Genomic DNA, 19,478 nt, shown 5'->3' with positions numbered 1-19,478 from the left:
TTGGCTCAGTGCTTAACAGCACAGTGGCACAGCACCAGGGTGGTTGGGAGCCCCAGCCTTGCCACCCCATTGGTACATGCAGGAAATTAGAGCAAAGATTAGAAGAAAGTAAAGCTAAACAGAACTAGTGGTCAAAAGAAAAAACATGAATGTATAAGGTCATTAATCCAGCTTGGTGAGGGGTCTGAGTATAAAGAAATGTAAAATAATTAAACAAATCAAATGTTAACCTAAGCAAACCTAATCCCCTCCTGGGACTGGAGACATGAACCCTTTCTGCAAGAGGAGGGAGGAAAAGGTTTGCAGTCACACAAACAGAAAATGTGAGCCAAAGACACGAGACAGCTATTTCAAACACAGTGTGAACAAATATAGGAAGAAAATAATAAAAGCATTCTTTATTAAACACATCCCCTAAGTACTTCTAATATTGCACTCTCAACACTCTCAAGGTGGTTTCCAGACAACCATTAGAATATATTCCTTTTAGAAACTGATGACAAGCAGGGCTGTTTTATAATGAAGTACTTGAGACACCAGCAATAGATTGGCTGCCTAGAGAATCTTTTGACATTTAACAAACAAAACCCAACAACCCAAACCTGATCGTCCTGCTGGAAGTTATCAGCTCCAGGCTCCAGAGACAGAAGTCTTTCAAGAAAGGTTTGAAACCAGTGACATGAAAGGACAAGGCAATATTCATGGTGTAACAGCTACAGATACAAGAAGGTATGATGAGCAGAAGTATCATACAGGATTCATTAGCATAATACAGGAAAAAAACCCCAAACAAACTGAAGAGGAGATGGTGGTAGAAACACTGCTATAGACCACAACACGCACCAATTGCCATTATCTCTGCTCATTCCTGTATTTTGTTTCTGTCTAAACCAGGAAACACGGATCATTCATACATCATATTTCTGATATTGCATTTATTGAACAATTACCAAACCACAAGCTATAGTATCTGTGGGAGCAGAATCCGTTTACCAGTTTTTTCCCCAAGATCTGTATTTTTATGTAATTGCCTGCATGGTCTATGCTGCACAAGACACACAAATTGCAAAGGACACAATCAAACCTTAACTAGGTGTAGCAGAATTCAGATGTAACTAAATTTGTCTTTGAACACAGTGACTCAGAAACGTACATCAGTTCAAAGCACCTCACATACTAACAACCTCCCAGAGAACAGATCAAATTATTTATCCCCCTTAGAGCCAAGAGTTCTCGTACTTTGGAAGTCAATAGGAGCCTTATGATGAGGTTCAACAGTCTGGGATTCAATAGTCAACCAACAGACTGAAGGACTCAACAGATGCGGGGCAACTTCTCCCAGAGCATCTCATATTATTGGACTGGCGAGTTTAGGAGACTGCTTCTGGCACAGTCTTTGCAGGCCTGACAACCAGCTGAAGGAGAAGTTATTTCGGAGTTATAGAAATACTTTTTTCTTTTTAAAGGTACATATGGTGACATTTAATTTGTTCTGTCTCCAGCCTTTTCAACATACAATGACAGCTTATAGAGAATTATTTTGTCTAGATGCTACAGGGGCAAACAGAAAGCAAAGACAAATTCAACAGGACCACATACCATGAGTACTAGCTTATTCCAGTCCATCAGGACAACAGTTTTTGAGTGGCGCCACAAGGACAACAAAAACATGATTGGAACTGAACTGACCCAGTGTGTGCTTTCCTCACTATTGCCAAGGCCCAGGCACATCCAGAAACAACCTCACTGTACTGCATTTCTAATGAGCCTCTGGGAGGTAACACTGTAGTACATGAATGACTCAGATGGATACACTCAAGTGGCCATAGCTGCAAATTTTAGATTAATGCTCTTTTTTGATGACTGCTATAGGCCGCCCATGTTAGTTGCGGGGGAGTCCTTGATTTCAGCACCATCAGATGATATTTGTAATAACCCTGGTTGTCGCTCATGCTGTGGCCTGTTGGGAGGTTCTGAAGTGTTCAGTGGATAGGATTCCTTTGCCTCAGGCCTCAGATACCCTAAACATGTTAAACAAGAGTCTCGCATCTTGGCAAAGTTCTGGTAAGTGCTTTCACTGGAAAAACAGTACAATACTGGATCAGCAACACAGTTAAAAGTAGTCAACAGGAGGGAAACATGGTAAATATTGAATATTTTTTCAGCAAATGAGCAGCTGTTCTCCAGCAAGCTTCGAACCACAAGGAGGATGTGGTATGGTCCAAAGCAAACTAAAAAAATGAAAACAGTGCTTGAAACCAGGCGTTTAATTTGGATTTTCTTTTTCTTTTGAGTTCCGGGACTCTTGTGGACAACTCGTAAAATCCCACAGTAAGAGAAGGCCAGCAGGAAGAAGGGGAAAAGGAAGCCAGCAGAGAAGCGGTAGTAATTGACATTATGCTCCCATTCTTTGATGGGGTAATGCTCAAAGCACACCACATGGCTATCAGCATCCATACTGACCTCCCCATGTGTAAAGACAAAGCAGCATGTCATGATTTCCTTGGTCCAGATAATGATGCTCACAATCACCGCAGCCTTCATTGTCCGAAACTGCTGAAACTGAAAAGGGTGCACTACTGCGAGATAGCGGTCAATGGAGATGCAGCAGAGGAAGCCCACGCTGATATAGATATTCTCATACAAGATGATGCCACAAATCTTGCACAGCAGCTCATCATAGGTCCAATTGTCATGCTGTAAAACATACTGAAGCCAAAAAGGCAAAGAAAATATGTAGAGCAGGTCTGCGATGGTTAAATTGCAAAGGTAGATACCCAATTCATTTTTAGCCTTGATCTGTAAATACCCATAGTACAGTGACAGGCAGTTAGCTGGCAAGCCTACTATAAATACAAATATGTACACCACAGGGGACAACATCTGGTGGATATCATGATTAATAGTGCACTTCTCAGTTGCATTTTCTGTGAAATTCACCATCTTCTACCTCTTCCTGTGGATCACTCATCAGGATCCTGAGTGAATAGACGTAAAATTTAATTTCATCCGGTTTCATACGTCACGTACTTCTTCCACAGACCTTTAGGCTGAAGTAGTGTCTTGCTGCAGGATGTTCATAACCTGAAGGCAGAACACATGAAAATCTTCAGAGAGGATACAATTGTCAAATATATAGTACGGTTTTCAGTAAGCTGCATTTTCCTAGCCTTACATTTCTTATAGTCTTTGATAGAAGATAAAGCCTGTCTGGAAGTCATGATTCATATGAGTAAGTCTTAGTTCTTACCAGAAAAGTATCAGAAAATTGTGTGTTCAAGAATCCCAAAGCAAACAACAAACATTTGTTGTTTTAGCTTTGCAAGTGTCTAAAAGGTGAAGAAATATCATCTGCTTTGCAGATGAAGCACAAAACCAGTAATTTGATTTGTCCATGATGGAAAAAATGTCCCTGGTGAACCAGCACTCAACTCAGACTTCCTCAGAAGATGCAGGGCGCACAAAACGGTTGATTTTTAATTTCTGTTTCTTAAATTTCCTTTTAGATACCATGGAATAGGCAGTTGAACTCATCAGGATGAAAAAAAAAATAAAAAAGGAATTTTTAGCAGTTTCTCTTACAGTTACATAGAAGCACAATCCTGAAAGCAAGCTGTCATTCTCTCCCAAATGGACCCTGTGAAAATCTGGCACAAATTACCCCCATGGTCTCAGTCCTACAGGATATGCTAGTACAGATTCCTTATTTGCCATCAACTGTCATTTACTGCTACGACTTATATAGCTGTCTCTTTCCTTTTCATCTTCATTGAATATGAATGTAATTGTTTTCACCTGGAGAATCTTCTTTAATCCAAGCTCATACCCATACAAACCATTCCCGTATTATACTATTACTATTTAAGACACAAAACCCACCGCTGACAATGGATTAACACTGAAGTCATCTAGGACAAGTGTTCAGCCTTGAGCCAGCTCACAGTGATTAAAACCTAGACTAAACAAAGTATCACATTCAGCATTTTATCACCTCATACGATACATTCACATTGGCGCAAATGCTCAGAACTGGTAAACAGCGAGGCAAACTGTGTCCAGCCTGAAAGGGATGTGTTTTACCTGATGATGCAGAACAGCAAGACTCTTCCCAGAAAATGCGCAGTTGTGATGTATACTTTTGTAAGGCTAACAATTTGTGTACTCTTCCTATAGCTTCAGTTAACATGGCTTCAAAAGGAGACAACTCTATCCAGGACAAAGATAAGGTAGAAAGCCTTGTTCCTTTTTCTGGTTTACCATCCTAATTTACATTGTTGTCATAATTTTCTGTTCTGTCTAGGAACATGGCATTTTTTCCAAGGCAACCCTTATAAAAACATGACCACACCGCAGTAAAATTAATGTCAGCTGCATCATTTGAGGATGTTGATGTCCTTTTTTTTTTTTTTCTCTAATAAATGTTTTTTTAAGCAGTAGTGGGCTCTAGTCATGTAGAAATTGAGAATAAAATCACTTTGTTTAGGTTAGTAAAGAATTGCCCAGCTGAAATACGTGACCAAACCTGCAAAGAGTTTCAGTGTTTCTGGTTTCTTCAACCAGTGCAGCACAGTCCCACAGAAATCACAGCAAACTTAAGGACACATGTAAATATTTAAGAATTAGAATGTTGTTTTCATTCGTTTGCTTATCTTTATTTTCTTACTGACAGACAGAACACTGGCCCTGGGTTTGGTGGAAGTATTCTTGGGGATCTCAGTTGCCTCCAGTCTTGAAACAACAGGCCAATACAAGCTCATTTCTCTGAAAACTTCTGACTTCATTGTCCAATGCAACTTGTATGAAAGACCAGCCAAGTCTAGGACAGCGCAAGCTCTGTTCTCCTCCTCTCAATCTCACACAGCTCCTTTGGGGGTTAAGAGACACCTCTCCGCTGCGGATGGCACAGCAACTAGATAATCAAGCATAGCAGGAGAAGGGCTGCTTAAGGGACCCATTCATAGATACTCATGGTTCAGTTTTCTCCAAGAGATTTCCATAACCTTCCCATGAAACAACAACGTTATCAGCTCAGATGTGTAGAACAGAAATTGATCACTGATGTACAAATTTCCCAGTTTCTAAATAGCTTCCTAACCACCATGGAGCTCTTCTGTCTCCAGGAGACCTGGCTCCTTTTCTACAAGAACAGAGCATAGAATCTTTGCTGAAGCAGGTTTGGTAACCTACTTATCCCATCCTGCCTTTTCCACTCAGAGCTCCTGGCCAAGCACAATTGTATTTGTGTTTGCATTTGATACCACTTCATTTCTGTATAATAATTTGGCAACTTTCACATGTAAGATTTTGCCTGCACAGGATGATTAGCACACCTACTTGTAGTCTAAAATGCCTAAACATATGGGATCTATCAGCTAATTTCCCAACTAGAAGTATCCAGTCAGTGTCCAGTTCCTGTTGATGAGGTCAACTAATAATTCAAAAGCTGTCAACAATTTTGAAAAGTCAGAACTGTCTTTATAGGTCTAGCATAGTCCAGCAGCTGCGAGTTCTGTTCAGTGTAACCCAGTGAGTCACTGTGGATCACAGGATGAGAAAAAGCAGATGTAGTCTACAGTTGCACAGTTTTTTGACAATTATCTTTTTCCTCTAAAAACTCAAAATGTTTTTATTAAATTATGTTAATATCATGGAGAACAAGGCCATAAAAATATTTTCTGATTAGCTTAAAAGTCTTGCCAAAATGCCGAATGGGAAGGAGACAGCAAAGTCTCATTGATATGCCATTATGCTAATATTATATAAACTTATGATTACAGCATCATTTTGTGCTCCAGGAGGAAGTGCTGGAATGGGCTGCTTCAGGGGGCAGGAAGAAAAGGTTGGCTGTTAAAGATCAATTTGCCTTGTACTAACAAGCTCTCCCCAGTTTCAAAGACGAGAATGGAAATACTAAGGTCCAGATTCTTGCTTGTGCAACAGCTGTCTTGTACTGCTCTTTTGGTCAGCAGCAGCAGTGAGCCAGGAAATCCTTCCCTTCTTTCAGTCTCCTCTGTACATGGGGTCTAGGACACCTTTGTGACCTCTGACCCCTTATGCCTGGCTAGGGACAGGCTCTGTAGCCAAATGGGAGATACAAAGGCAGTTCACCTTTCCCCAGCACCAAGAATGTGAAGCATAGCCCTGCACCAGGCAAGGGAGTGAAACTGAATGATATGAAAAAACCTGGTATCAAAGTACTACAATGGCAGTGCTAAACAGATGGGTGTGGAAGAACCCACCCTGCCATTAAGACCATAACACACAATACCTGACAGGCTCTCTGGAAAAGTGGAACAAGAAGGAAAGGTGATGCAAGGTATGGCAGAGAAAAGATGAATATCTCCCTCATTACTTACTGACCTCCTCTGGATAGGGGAAGGAGAAGGAGGAAAAAAGCTGCTGTATGAAAAACATCTGTGGTGCAGATACTCATAAAGCTGAAAGCATTTATGAACAGGAACACACACAGAGGCATTCCTTTTAGCTTTAATATGAAAATAATGCAGCTGTGTGATTTTTTTTTTAGAGCATAGTTTATGTAACACCTTCAGCATCATGGGGCTGCAGACATTTCCAGGCAGTATTTCTCTCTCATATATGCCTACATCTTTCAGTTGACACCATCTAAGCTCAAGTCTTGTAAGCAAATTAAAAGACTCTCACCATCTACATAAGCTCCAAACAATTTTCTTGTTCCTGAATTAAAAATAGAGCCAAGGATCCCTGCTCTTCAGAATGCCTCACTTGGTTTCAACAAGCCAACTTTCATTACTCAATTAGTTCAACAACAGGTTCTTTTCTTTCTCAACTCTTTTGTACTTTAACTGTTGACAAAAACATGACTCCCCCCTGCACCACGGAGCAGCTCACACATTAAGCCCTGTCTGCTGGTGGCAGCACAGAAAACAGCTCAGAGCCACTTTTAGCAGCAGCTCTTCAGCTCAGACCACGTATTAGCATGGACCCTCGGTGGGTTTCTTCAGTTTTAGGGAACATCGCTACGATTTCCCTCATAAGAAATCTGTCTGCAGTTAGACCTACATATTTTTCTCAGAGAAAAACAGGACTATGCCAAAGGGCTTCCTTGTAGGAATTTGCAAAAGTTGTGCACATAGCTTGTCTCATCCTCAAAGCACCCATTTCAATGAACAGAGAGCATAACATTGTCGTGTGCCTTTATGTGACAGTAGCTCTCTCACGGTTTAATCTGTCCCTGCAGCTGTCATACACCACAGACAGCCCTGAGTCACTGTCATAGCAGGAACTGAACTGTGCTGCATATCTTGGAACCAACTGAGGTTGTTTCAGCTTAGGATTTGGCTCAGATCATTACCTACACAAATACCAGCCCTTAAATACCCACACTAAGCTTCCACCCAACACTTGAGGGTTTGTCAGCTTGGTTTGATCCTAGTTCACAAAGCCTGGAAGAATAAGGGCAGGTAAAGAGGGTGAGAAGTGGTGACCAGCAGAAAAAACTAGGAACTGGTCAAACAATATAAAATGGGCAGAGACTGGCTAAGGGCAAATTTGGGGGGGGGGGAGGGGAAGGTAGAAGAAAGTGGAAATCAGAGTGTGCGAATGAGTATGAGGAAACGGCACAATAATATTTAGATTCAATTGGAAGAACTATGGTGTAAAAGATGGATCTGTTGTAGCAGGCCCAGTGGAAGGCCACAAAAAAGGTCAGAGGGCTGGAGCACCCCTCCTAGGAAGTAAGGCTGAAGTAGAAAGTTTCTTCCTATGAACAAACTTTCAGTGTTCAGCCTGGAGAAGAGAAGGCTCTGGGGACACCTCATTGCAGTCTTTCAGTACTTAAAGGGGGCCTATAAGAAAGATGGGGACAGGCTTATTAATAGTGCCTGTAGGAACAGGACAAAGGGTGATGGTTTTAAACTAAACGAGGGTAGATTCAGACTAGATATAAGAACAGGTGGCCCAGAGAGCTGGTAGATGCCCCATCCCTAGAAACATTCAAGGTCAAGTTGGACAGGGTTCTGAGCAACCTGATCTAGTGGAAAGTGTCCCTACTTCATTGCTGTGGGGTTGAACTTGAAGAAGTAGAAAGAACCATAAAAGACAATGTAGGATGTCTCTACTAACACACAAGAAAAGTAAAGATAAATACAATGAGGCACAAGTATGAATTATAGATCTAAACATAGCTGAAATACTTAATGTTAATTTTTATTCCAGTCTTTAGAAACAAAATTGTGACTAGGCATCTAGCAAAATTGTTTTTAACAGTAAGGATGGGGGCATAGAATAAAGAGATAAGCAAAGGCTAACAGATATTGTGAAAGTCTAGGGAATTAGCTAAGCCAATTTGTGAATTATTGCTGATGATGTTGCAGAAATTACTGTGGATTGCAGTAAAACAGACATAACTTTCTGTGAAAAAGAGTAATTGGAGAATTACAAAGCATTCAACCTAGCTTCAACCAGAACAAGTCATTAGACAACCAACATATACATATCCATGTATTTACAGAAGTGACTCACCGCTGTGGAAACTCACCTCAAGTGAATCCTGCTATACTTCGCAAGAAGATTAAGTTGGGCTGTGGTTAGCAATTGCACCTACTTCTCATCCTACCTTGGAATGAGGGGAGAAGCTCTGGCCTTAGTCCTACTTGCTTTCTGTAGGAGGACCAGCACAGGCATGGATGAGCCCTATTTTACCTGCATCATGCAGACTTGCCAGGCTGCTGATCACCCTGCCGCTTTTCTGCTGTAAGGAGAAAGCAAAGGGGACTCGGAAACAATAAAGGACAGCAGTGGAATCTGGTTTTATCTTGCTTGATTAATCCATGAACCTGTTGCTTTCCCTCCCTGCTGATGGACAATCTAGCCCTATACTCAAATATTTGAGTGTGTCTATCACCACACTCAAATATCATCCCATCATGTCAGTTCCTCAGTTCACAGGAACTACCTGCTGCAGCTCTGTGCCATCCCTGTCCTCATAGCCTCTTCAGCCTGATTTCAGATGTGACAGCCTCCTCCTCAACAGCTTCCTGCTCCTCTGATGCCCTAATAATTTCCTTCTCACAGAGAATCAGCACGCACTGGGGGTATTGATGCATGAGGGAAGGCAGGACTTGAGAAGGAATAGAGTCAGCAGCTGCATTTCAGGGCTGATGAAAGCTGGGGGGAGACACAGAGGCAGCAAGGGCAGCAGCACTGCAGTCAAACAGCTTGGGAGGCTGCTTTAGAGATGCTGCTGCAATAACAGATACATGATTCAAGAAGAAACTAGTGTCAGACCAATCTCATTTCCTAGTTTGATGAGATTTGTGGCTGAACAGCTACAGAGGAAGCAGGAAGTGTCATACACCTTGATTTTATGAACACTTTTGACACAACCTAATGTTCATTCTCATGTTATTTGTAAAGGCATTATGTACTGCCAGATATGTTAAACAACCACATTCAGAAAGCAGCCACCTGTAGATCACTATTGATCTGGAATGATGGGCTGAGATTAGTGTGCAGTAGTCTGCCCTTTCCAGGATGCTAGTCAGCATTTATCATCTATTCTCAACTTTGTAATTTTTATCCCATTCAGAATGGGATAGAAAATTCACTTACTAAATCAGGAAATGATACTGACTTGGGAAGGAGTATGTAACACTAATGGGATTTAAGATGGCCTTCATCTGAAAACAAAACAAAATCCACTGAGGGCAAATGCAAAATTACCAACCTTGGAAAAAAAAAAAGAGATTAAAAAAAAAAGATAAAATCAGATTGTCAGTATGCAATGGGGAATATTGTTATGCAGCAGTTGAATAACAATGCACTTAGGTTCACTCTGTTATTGCTGAGAAGTAAAGAATTACAGTGGGATGCAGTGCTGAAAGGGCACAAATTAGGTGTTCTTTCTACTCACCACTGGTGAAGTCTCTGAAAATTTTTGCACTGTAAGGGATACACAGGCAAATTAGGAAAAAGTCCAAATATTTTGGGAACCAAACTATGTAATCTCCATTTCTGTCTTCACAAATTCAAAATTGCACTGCCTTAGGGACAAGAGTTTCCTTAAAAAAAGTTGATAGTGAGTAGGACACTGTGCTGTGAGGCGCTCAAAACCCATTCAGCGTTTGTTAACTTGTGAGTGAACACTTCTAACATGAACTTATATGTACAATAACTATTATTCTGTATCTCTTTCAGTGGGAGGAAACCATGAAAGTATTCTGTAAATTACAAATAACTTTACTATGACTTCATTTATAAACTTTTCGTCAAAGAAGGAAGCCAGCAACATTTTATCAGAACCCACATAAACAAAAGACAAATTAGTCACTGATGTCCAATTTTCAGTAACAGACATGCAATTATTCACAGCATTGGGTAAACTGCAGCCTTTGCTTGAACTTTGATATTCTGGGAATTTGTCCCAACTTCTTAATTTCTGCTCACCAAATTTCTCCAAAGTCTGAAGTAAGCTAGGTACATTAAATACCTAAACAGTAAAACTTCAGATGCCGTCTGGCCCACAGTGGTGGGATAGTTGAAGGTTTCATGGGACTCAGGCTTGTTTAGTATAAAGAAGACCAGCTTGAGAGCAAACACAGCAACAACCTTTAAAGGAGTTAAAAATTGCTGCAAAAATGAGAGACGTTGGGTTAGACGCCATGAAAATCTTTCCACTAACAAAGGCAACTGAAGCGCTGAGATGGACAGTGCATGGGATGTAGGGCTGCCCTCACAGAAGCTCTTGGAGTTTGGCAAACTTTAGAATGGTGCAGGTGATGTCCCTTGAAGGCAAAGAAATGTTTGGGGAAATCTCAGGACCTTCCCCATTCTGGCCTCCACCATTGTGCGTCAGGTGACGTGGCGCAACTTGTCTTCCCTAGCAACATGCAATAGCATGGAAACTAACTGTATAAATCTGGCATGAAGTAAAATAATTTGCACAGAGGAATTTTGTTTTGAAACAAATCATCACTTTCCAATATTTTTTTATGAAATGTTTTTAATTTTGCAAGTTTTTTCCTAAGAATGAAAGATATATCCAAGTGAAACCTATCTGACTTCACATGTACAAAAAATAATACAAAACATCCATGTTCTACTGCTGTAATATTTCATTTTAGGTTTTTATGACTTTGGAATTCTCAGACAAGGCCTGCACATATAAAGGACAACTTGTCATGAAGAGTAAAGGCGGCAGGTAGGATAAGCACAGTCAGTCCTACATATGAGTACTACTTATTCTTTATCTAGGAATAGGGCCTTTTTACCAAATGCAAGGTCTGAACAACTGGCTAAGCACTAGGAGGTGCTGAAAAGAGCCGACACTTTGGAAAATCCCTATTTATGGTAAAAAAAAATTCATACAATGTGTAACTTCAGGCAAACAGTCAAGTGATATCAGGGAGGTGAATCACATCATAGGAATTAGTCATGCCTTAGCTGCCTCACAGCTTTTAAAAATGACCCTCATCTGCCCCCTCCTTCCTGCTGTTAAAGATCACCCAGGTGGGTGACATGACCCAGCAAATATTTTACCACTAATTATTGTGACTAGCTCCTACCCACAAGGAACATCTCCCTGAGGCTTTGCAGATGATTTGCTTGAGTACAGGACAGTGTGTGGAGGAAAACACAGCACACCACTTTCTACAGAAATCTTAAATCCCTGTGTTTTTCAGATAACAACTCCAGTTCTTCCTTTACTCTCAACTAAAACCCCAGCCAAGCCAACCTCCCTCTCCCTGACAGCTCTCAACAGGAAAGCCAAAGCAGTGTCCTGTCTCTATTGCACAAGCAGCAGGCAAGTAAGTAACCATCAGCCATAGCCAACAGAACTGTTTATTATCCCTAATCTGTGCCCTGATCCTCATTTAAAATGGCAATGGAAGAAAAGCCAAGATTATGCAGATCTTGCTGATTAGAAGCTACACAAGCCATGATCAACATGCGATATTACCAGTAAGGAACAAGGACTGGAACAACTGTGTTGTAGCTTGGGATTGAGAAATAGGAACTTTACCCTTCTGAACTAAATGAGTCTGATTCATTTTACCATCTACAGCCTTGGGGAAAAATCACTCTTCTGATTCATTTTCCCAAATTCTGTATTACTGCCTCTTCTGATGCTGCAGCTTGCTCTGACACTGTGCTCCATCAGGCAATACCAGATATCTCGCATAGAAAATCAGTGATTTAAGGTTTGGGTCATCTCTGCATTGCATTTTGATGATTTTTTTCCTTCCTTGGTTTGCTAGCATGCCCCTCTAACTCTAGCACTGCCATACAGCTCTTGCTTCACAGAGCAACTGCCCAAAGAAGTCCTGGCTCTGTGAGAGTCACCCCACAGATTCATCTCTGCACCTAAGCCAGGGCCACCCATTTACACCATGTGGGCCACAGCACACTGCCAGCATCCTGTACAGGTCAGCATCCACACACCAAGGCTGAGCAAAGCGAACCAGCTGTTAGCCTCTGTCTTCACCTAGATGTTAATGGCACTATACAGACACAGTTGATGTGCATCTGTACCCCTGTGCTCTCACAGAAAGGGGAGAGGTTGCTGATGACATGCAAAGCAGGCCTTTCTGTCAAGCTTCCCCAGCATCACTCACTAGTTATAATGGAAAACATTTGTTCAAAAACTAAGAAGTTGGAGACAAAAGCAAGGACCAAATTATCTTTCATAATGCCACTGCCTCTAGAGAGAACAAGGTATAATTAAACCCAAGTACCAGCACATCACAGCCTCCAAACAGAACTATCTTATTAACCACAAGTAGTCTGGAAAGCAACTAAACATCCATCCATACAATTTTTTCTCCTCTCCTCCTTTAGCAATCATTCAGAGGATTTTGCAGTGCTGCTGACAAGCAGTAGCTTGGGACATCAATAACCAATATCTGATTAACAAAATCTGACAAATAACAAAGGCTGAGAGAAAAATTTTGCTTGCTAACTGAAATGTGGTTGAAACAATGCCATGTCTAAAGATATTGAGCACATCTCCTGTTCAAGGAGAATGTTAACATTTTCATTATTCCACACAGCAGCAAACAATGATTCAATAAATTAATCTCTTTTAAATGTTATTTTCTGAATATATGATTCAGTATATGATTCATTTTGTACAGCAAAAGTTTTAAGACATGGTAAAGTGAAAAGCTGTTTCAAATATTTGGAGGTATTTCCCTTCCTCACATCATTTTTCTTTGACTTCATTCTTTTTCTTCTGTTTGGATTTATTTTAATCAAAGAGATGAAATATATCAAAAATAGGAGACCTTTAAACTAAAGCACCTAGCATCTTGTGCACTGTCGCTATTTAAAACTAGAATAGTTCTTTTTGCGCTTTTGTACTATGTTTGTTTATGGCTTACATTAATCCCCATTGTTCATTTCAAACATGTTTCTGTTCTAGATCCAATTCTTTCTAGTCTAGCACACCATCCACCCTTCCACACACTGCTGCTTAGCTGTGCTCATTTCCTTTCAGAACCAGTTGAGCCTGTTTGGCTCCTGTTCTGTATTTCTGTATTTATTCCTTGGATCCAGTATGCAAGGGGGGGTAGGGGGTGTGCGTGTGTGTGTGTTTGTGTACACATATTTGTGCATGTCTTCAAATAATCCCCATCTAGCCTGTAGAGATTCAACTCTTCTAAGCTATCCCTTTTTACTGCTGTTACTAAACTTCTTCCTTTTTTGCAGTTTCCCTTTTGGAGATTAACCAAGTTTCCTGTAGACCTGAGTCAATACTCGCATGTAAGGCATGCTCTCCAGCATTATTTCTCAGACTTGACACAATTATGTAGAAGCAGTGCTCCTTGCAGAAGGTCTTCCTGTGTTCTTTCCCTCGTTGTTGTTCTTGCTCCCTAGATGACGATAGAAAACTTTGGTCCTTCCTTTGTTTGTTTTTTTGGTTTTTTTCACTTGAGGGTACAGGAATCCAACAACCTAATCCCCACTGGATAAACCATCCTAAACAAAGTGCTGGCACCTGTACCTGGAGGCTTGCTTACTTTTTCATTTCCTGAAATTTTATTTCCTCAATTCCCTTAATATAAAATTAAAAAATCCTTTTAGTACTCACAAGATTTTAAGTATTAGTGTCTTGATTTCATTAACATTTAAATAAAATCTGGCCTTCCTTCACTTCTGAGTGCCCTTGTTTCCTGCTGTATATGAATTTGTCTTCCTCCTTTTTCTTCCTTTGAAACTACCTCCCTATATACCTCTGTCTGGTCTTGCATATAGTGTAAGATATCTTCCTCAGGCACAGCACTCCTGAATTTCTGTTCTTCAGTGTCCTGCATAAGAGCCTAAATGTTCTTTCCAACACCTCTCCATCCCACCCCTTGGAAGACATCACCATCCACATGAGCAGTGACTGTCCACTTTCCCTGTGTCAGAGCCCACCAGGTTTGCTACTGCTCACCTGGAAGACAAATCCCAGCATCCTGCCTGGATGCACTAACTTAATCATCCATATGCTTGTAAACCAAGTGACCCTTCTTATATGTCTTCTTTTAAAGAAAATTGAGTATCAGAGAAGCAACTCAGCAAAAGCAACAACCTTACTGTAAACCATTCATGCTTCCCAACACGCATCTGACTAGAGAAGGGGAGAGAATCAAATGCTCTTTACAGGGCGAGTTCTAATGAACTCCTAGGCAGGAAATGGAAAAGCTGATACAGGAGACGTGGGATTCCAAATTTGAGAGCTGTTCAGAAATTCCAGTCCTGCTCTGGGGTAAAGGTGTAAGACCACCCCTGAAACTTGGACACAAGTTCAAATTCCAAATAATAATGTCCTGACACGATAAGGAAGAGAACTTTTGTTTAAGCTTCTTGCAAGATTAAAAGACAATTGCTATTTTGAAAGGTATGTCTGATCAATTTTTAAACATGGAGCATAAACCAGATACATCCTCTAATTAGATGCATGTGTAGATACAAAATCATTATCCATTACAGAGTAAAAATTGTCTTTCCTTTGGCAGATGGAAGACAATTATGTTTCCAGATATAAAATGATCAAATTGAAATTGTTACTAAAATATTGAATTATAAGAAAGCCAAACCAGGAGATCTCTGTAATAATATTTCCATTCTTACCTACTGATGTTGCCCATTTTAGCATTTCATTCGGGTGTCATTAAAGTGACTTAAATTTGACAGTTTGATTGCATTTACTTTTGTAATACAGTCAGTTTTGGTCTCCCTTTCCTCTGTTAGCTACCTAACCTCTCTTCAAAACTATGTGTCTTTACTGCCAGCCCATAGCAAACAACGTGAGAGAAAGGAAGCTTGAAAGCTCATGGAATAGAGCATGATGTTCAGAAACGAGAGACTAGGCTCATTCTAGCAGCAATAGCTGTCTGTAGCAATTTTTGAGAGAAGAATGACCAGACATCATTTCTAACAGCAGCAGAGTGCCTCCTCCATTACCAGTAGACCAGATAAGTTTTGCATTTCTATTTGCCTCTGGCATGGTGACAGATCTGAGCCTAAGCAACCCCAGATCTAAATCCAAGACAACCCAGCTGGAAACAAAGTTGTTGCCACAGAAACAATTTCTGGCAAGAGGGCTCCCTAGAAAGGGGCAGAGTATACTTTCAGGTGAGCCTGTTTCTCAATCTCCCTCTAACAGTTTTTTAAACCTATTATTTTGTCGTGTGTCCCCCCCTCCTTTTTTTTTCCCCAGACAGACTAGCCACAGCTTCTGGATGAAGTGCCTAAAAAGTTCTACTTTCACTACCCAGTAGATTAACAGAATTCAGAGCATGGTTTCTAGTGGAGAAAAAGGAATTAGAGTGGATGCATCCCTTGGAGAATAAACTGCGATGCTGTTCTTAGCTGCTGCTGATTACTAATACCTTTGCTCACAATTATTGGCCAGTTTCTTCTAAACATTAAAGCTGTTTTGTGTCTTTTAAAAACCAATTGCTGTCAGCTGTCAGGGTCAGCAGCTCTGCAAATGCTTCAGCTGTCAGAATAATTCATAACAAGCATTAAAAGCCACTCAGAATAAGCTTATAGGAAAAACAAATGTATTAGAGGAGACATTCAGCTAATTATAAGGTAATCAGTCTTACAAGGCTGCCATGTCTGGAGTTCTCTTTCGGCAGTTCTTTACCTAAAAATAATCAGCAAGTTGTGTAAATGTCCTTGTGAGTGCGAAATAACTTATTATTTAGTTATCATCACATTGACACAAGAATAGTCAATGGGAGTGAAGTCCCAGGGCAACACATGTACACCCTCAGGGCAGGTCTACAAAAACTGGCAGGGAAAAATTTTCTTCTCCATGCATTGTTCAATGGGATGTCAAGAAAACTTGCAGTTGCAGCATCAGGTGGTTAATCTGAGTGACAGCATCCACAGGGCTGGTTAGGGGAGGAAAACTTCCATGAATGCCCTCACCTTTGTACATCTGGCCCCACAAAACTGTGCTAAGCCACAGGTAAGAAGTTTCTGGTTTCATGTTTCAGGAACCAGCCATTACCCAGGCTCACCTTATTCAATGACATCTAGTATGATAACACCTAGTTCAGCTGGGACTCATTTTCCTCTTTTCTTTCCCCACATCTCCCTTCTCTTTTTGCACTGTCTTGGATTGCTTACACTCCTCAGGTCCTGGCACAAATCGAGTCAATTTTTACCTGCCAGCCCCAAAGTGAGATGAATACACCTCACTCAAGACAGCAGGTGACATGAGGTTTTGTAATGAGATATTGGAAACACCACATCTTTATTCATTTAAAACTGTGATATTCAAATCACAAAGCTGTGATGTAGACATTGTCATACCCCCAGCTGTCCCCCACTATAACAGAACATCATACTGGTCTGATCCTATTAACCTAACATTTTCTCACGGTGTACTCCCCAGACCCTGGAAAGACTCCTAAAGCTTTGGACTATCTTCCATGTTATCATCTAAGTTACAGCTGTATAGCACAGAGTGTGAAACAGCTACCTTCTGCCTCTTCCCTCAAAACGGAAAGACAATTGCATGTGTAGAAGCAGCCTGATATGGGGGAACAACAACATATTAGCAAGAATATGGGGAGGCAGGAAGGATAGGGGTGAGGACAGTTAAAAGATTTGTTTCCTCAGAAAAGGAATGGAAGAGTGAATATTAAATACACAGGACTGACTCACTTTGACTGGCTTCTTGGTTAAAGCAAGCTTGAAAGAAGAAGTAGCCAGACACCATACACTTTGGGAGCCAGTACGAACACAGGATGCTAATGGGGAAAAAGCCACAGAGGGAGCTGATTAACAGACTACTCAGAAAGTCCTGGAATGCTCACAATGACAGTGTCATGTCTTATGAGCCCACGTGTAACTATTTTCCTTGCCTCACTGTTAAGTTTCCTTAATTTTTTATTAATATCTGCATGTGTTCTGAATAGAAAAAGGACAGTACAAAGCAGTTATAGTCTTCTAAATTCTCTATTTCTTAGCTCCCCTCCCCACACACCCATGAAGCTGATGGCTCAATAATTTACTTTTCTCGTTTCTTTATAAAGACTGTACAGAAAAATGTACTCATAACACAGGCAACTTACAATAATGGACAAAGGCATTTAATCCTATATAAAAAAAATAATGATTTCTGACCTAATGGGTTTCATTTCATTAAACAAGCCTTCAGATTTCAAGTTTCCAAAGTCAGGTTCTGAACAGCAAGGAATGTGGTTTACTCTTTGAAAAATACAGTAATGCATACTTTTGAGATACAAAGACAAATCTATACAGGTGTACACAGAGCACCCACACACCAAGGTTTGTGGTTTGGTGATTTTCTGTTAGGCATAACTTTTGTGTTCTCAGGGGAAATGAAATATTTAATTACTTATTAGTCATTCAAAATATGTCAACTTATACAGTCTTACTAAGTTGTCTGAAAATGACTACTGGAATTACCTACTGGCTATTGCTCTGGTTCCCTGCTGCAAACATGAAACAGTTTCTTGGTTTATCTTAACAGTTCCCTTTCATCAATACAACATCAACATTCAGCTCTTGCGCCTAAGTGGAAGTCAAGAAAGTTTTTTTTGAAGAACTTGCCAAGGAAATTAATTTCGAAGTTGTGATTTATTTATTTTTTGAACACATTGCTTTGGGGTTGAGTCCTTGGACTGCCTTCTTGTTTTGCTTTAACAACATAGCCAAAAATCTGTCCTACACCTTTTCCAGGAGTCATAACCTTGTATAATCTGGCTCAATGATGGAAAATCAACTTCCTTTTAAGAATGAAAAGATAAAAATAAAACTCACCTGTGAGCAGAGTTTATGCAAAGAGGCTTTCCCTGCAGTGCGAAGAGCACAAAACTTCCCAGCTCCTGCTCAGGCTGCTGGTAAGGCTGTCCTCCTCCCAGCTGTGAGCAAGACTGCCAGTGAAACAGCACAGGGAAGGAGGAGGAGGAGATTGTGTTTCAGCTCCTGTGCTCTTTATGGTTCAACTGCGAGGGAGTCAGCCCAGCCCAGCCCAGCCCTCTCCTCCCTCACTCATTCATAAATGAGAGATGAGAGTGCCAAAACCAGACACTAAATACGGAGACTGCAACACACACAGAGCAGTGTGCACACCCTCACCTACCATCACAGACACGAACCAGCAGATAACTGTGCTGCGATCACAGCAGCTGGTGCAAAGCCCAAATACTGCTGCTTACAGCTTATCTAAACACACACAGATGTTGCCTTGCACAGACATACTACAAAGTACACAGAGCCTCAGTCTTGTTATTGGTATTATTTACAGTAAGTTGTTCCTAGGACTTGCTGAGATCAGACCTTCATTGTGTCTAAACACAGCAGAAGCTGATCTCTGCACAAGGGAGCATCTTTTCTGTCTGTGCAAAAGCAAGGGCTGCAAGGCGGGGTTTCCTTCCTCTCTCATCTACACAGCAAGACAAACTGAGGCATACACAGATCAAAGGGCTTGTCTGAGGTCATTCAGGAAGACTGTAGCAGATGTAAAAGCTGACCCCCTGCTAACCAACACCACTACTTTTATTCCCACAGAAGTGAAAGCTACCACATGGGCTATGGATTAAAGTGTCTGTCATTCAGCTCAATATGTAATACTCAAAAAAAAAAAAAAAAAAGGCTCTAGATACAATTTACACCATTTAAGCTGGAAAAAATGAACTGGTACACAACTACCTTATGTAGTACTCTGCTGCGCTGCTGTAGTGAAACTAGTGACTGCATTCTCAGTACAGCATCTGTGAGAGTTCCTGTCTGCTCACTGTAATGGGGCAACAGTGCTCCAAGGGTGGACAGAGGTGGTAAATTTGGAATAGGAGTCTTGTGCTCCTAGACACATTCTCCATTTCCAACCTGGTGGAAAGCAGAGTGACATAAGCACAGAAACAAAATGGGAAAAAAACAGAAGATGGGGATGGGGAGACGATACAATGACATTTGCAAATCTTGGAAATATTCCAGGAGAACCCATGGCTAACATCAGAACCAGAATAAAAAGT

General features: G+C 40.8%; 1 protein-coding gene across 4 annotated transcripts; it reads right to left on the bottom strand.

Annotated features, from left to right (window-relative positions):
* Nucleotides 1–372: 372 nt before the first annotated feature.
* Nucleotides 373–19,238, bottom strand: GPR68 (G protein-coupled receptor 68). 4 transcript variants are annotated; one of them, XM_065685724.1, is made up of 3 exons: nucleotides 17,143–17,159; nucleotides 9,893–9,921; nucleotides 373–3,084 (listed from the first exon to the last, which is right to left on the bottom strand). In XM_065685724.1, exon 3 carries the CDS (start codon nucleotides 2,941–2,943, stop codon nucleotides 1,867–1,869), a length of 1,077 nt encoding a protein of 358 aa, XP_065541796.1. In that variant the 5' UTR covers nucleotides 2,944–3,084; nucleotides 9,893–9,921; nucleotides 17,143–17,159; the 3' UTR covers nucleotides 373–1,866. The 4 variants fall into 4 exon arrangements, with proteins under 4 accessions (XP_065541796.1, XP_065541797.1, XP_065541795.1 ...); XM_065685725.1 differs by lacking the exons at nucleotides 9,893–9,921; nucleotides 17,143–17,159 and adding an exon at nucleotides 19,156–19,238; XM_065685723.1 differs by lacking the exons at nucleotides 9,893–9,921; nucleotides 17,143–17,159 and adding an exon at nucleotides 18,265–18,354.
* Nucleotides 19,239–19,478: the final 240 nt, after the last annotated feature.

The sequence above is a fragment of the Lathamus discolor genome, chromosome 6 (genome assembly GCF_037157495.1).
Source record: "Lathamus discolor isolate bLatDis1 chromosome 6, bLatDis1.hap1, whole genome shotgun sequence".
Classification (NCBI taxonomy): domain Eukaryota; kingdom Metazoa; phylum Chordata; class Aves; order Psittaciformes; family Psittacidae; genus Lathamus; species Lathamus discolor.
This window is presented reverse-complemented; position numbering and strand designations above follow the sequence as displayed.

What these genes read in the sequence shown, in the direction of transcription:
- GPR68 (XM_065685725.1), bottom strand. Translation starts at nt 2,943, where the DNA reads ATGGTGAATTTCACAGAAAATGCAACTGAGAAGTGCACTATTAATCAT.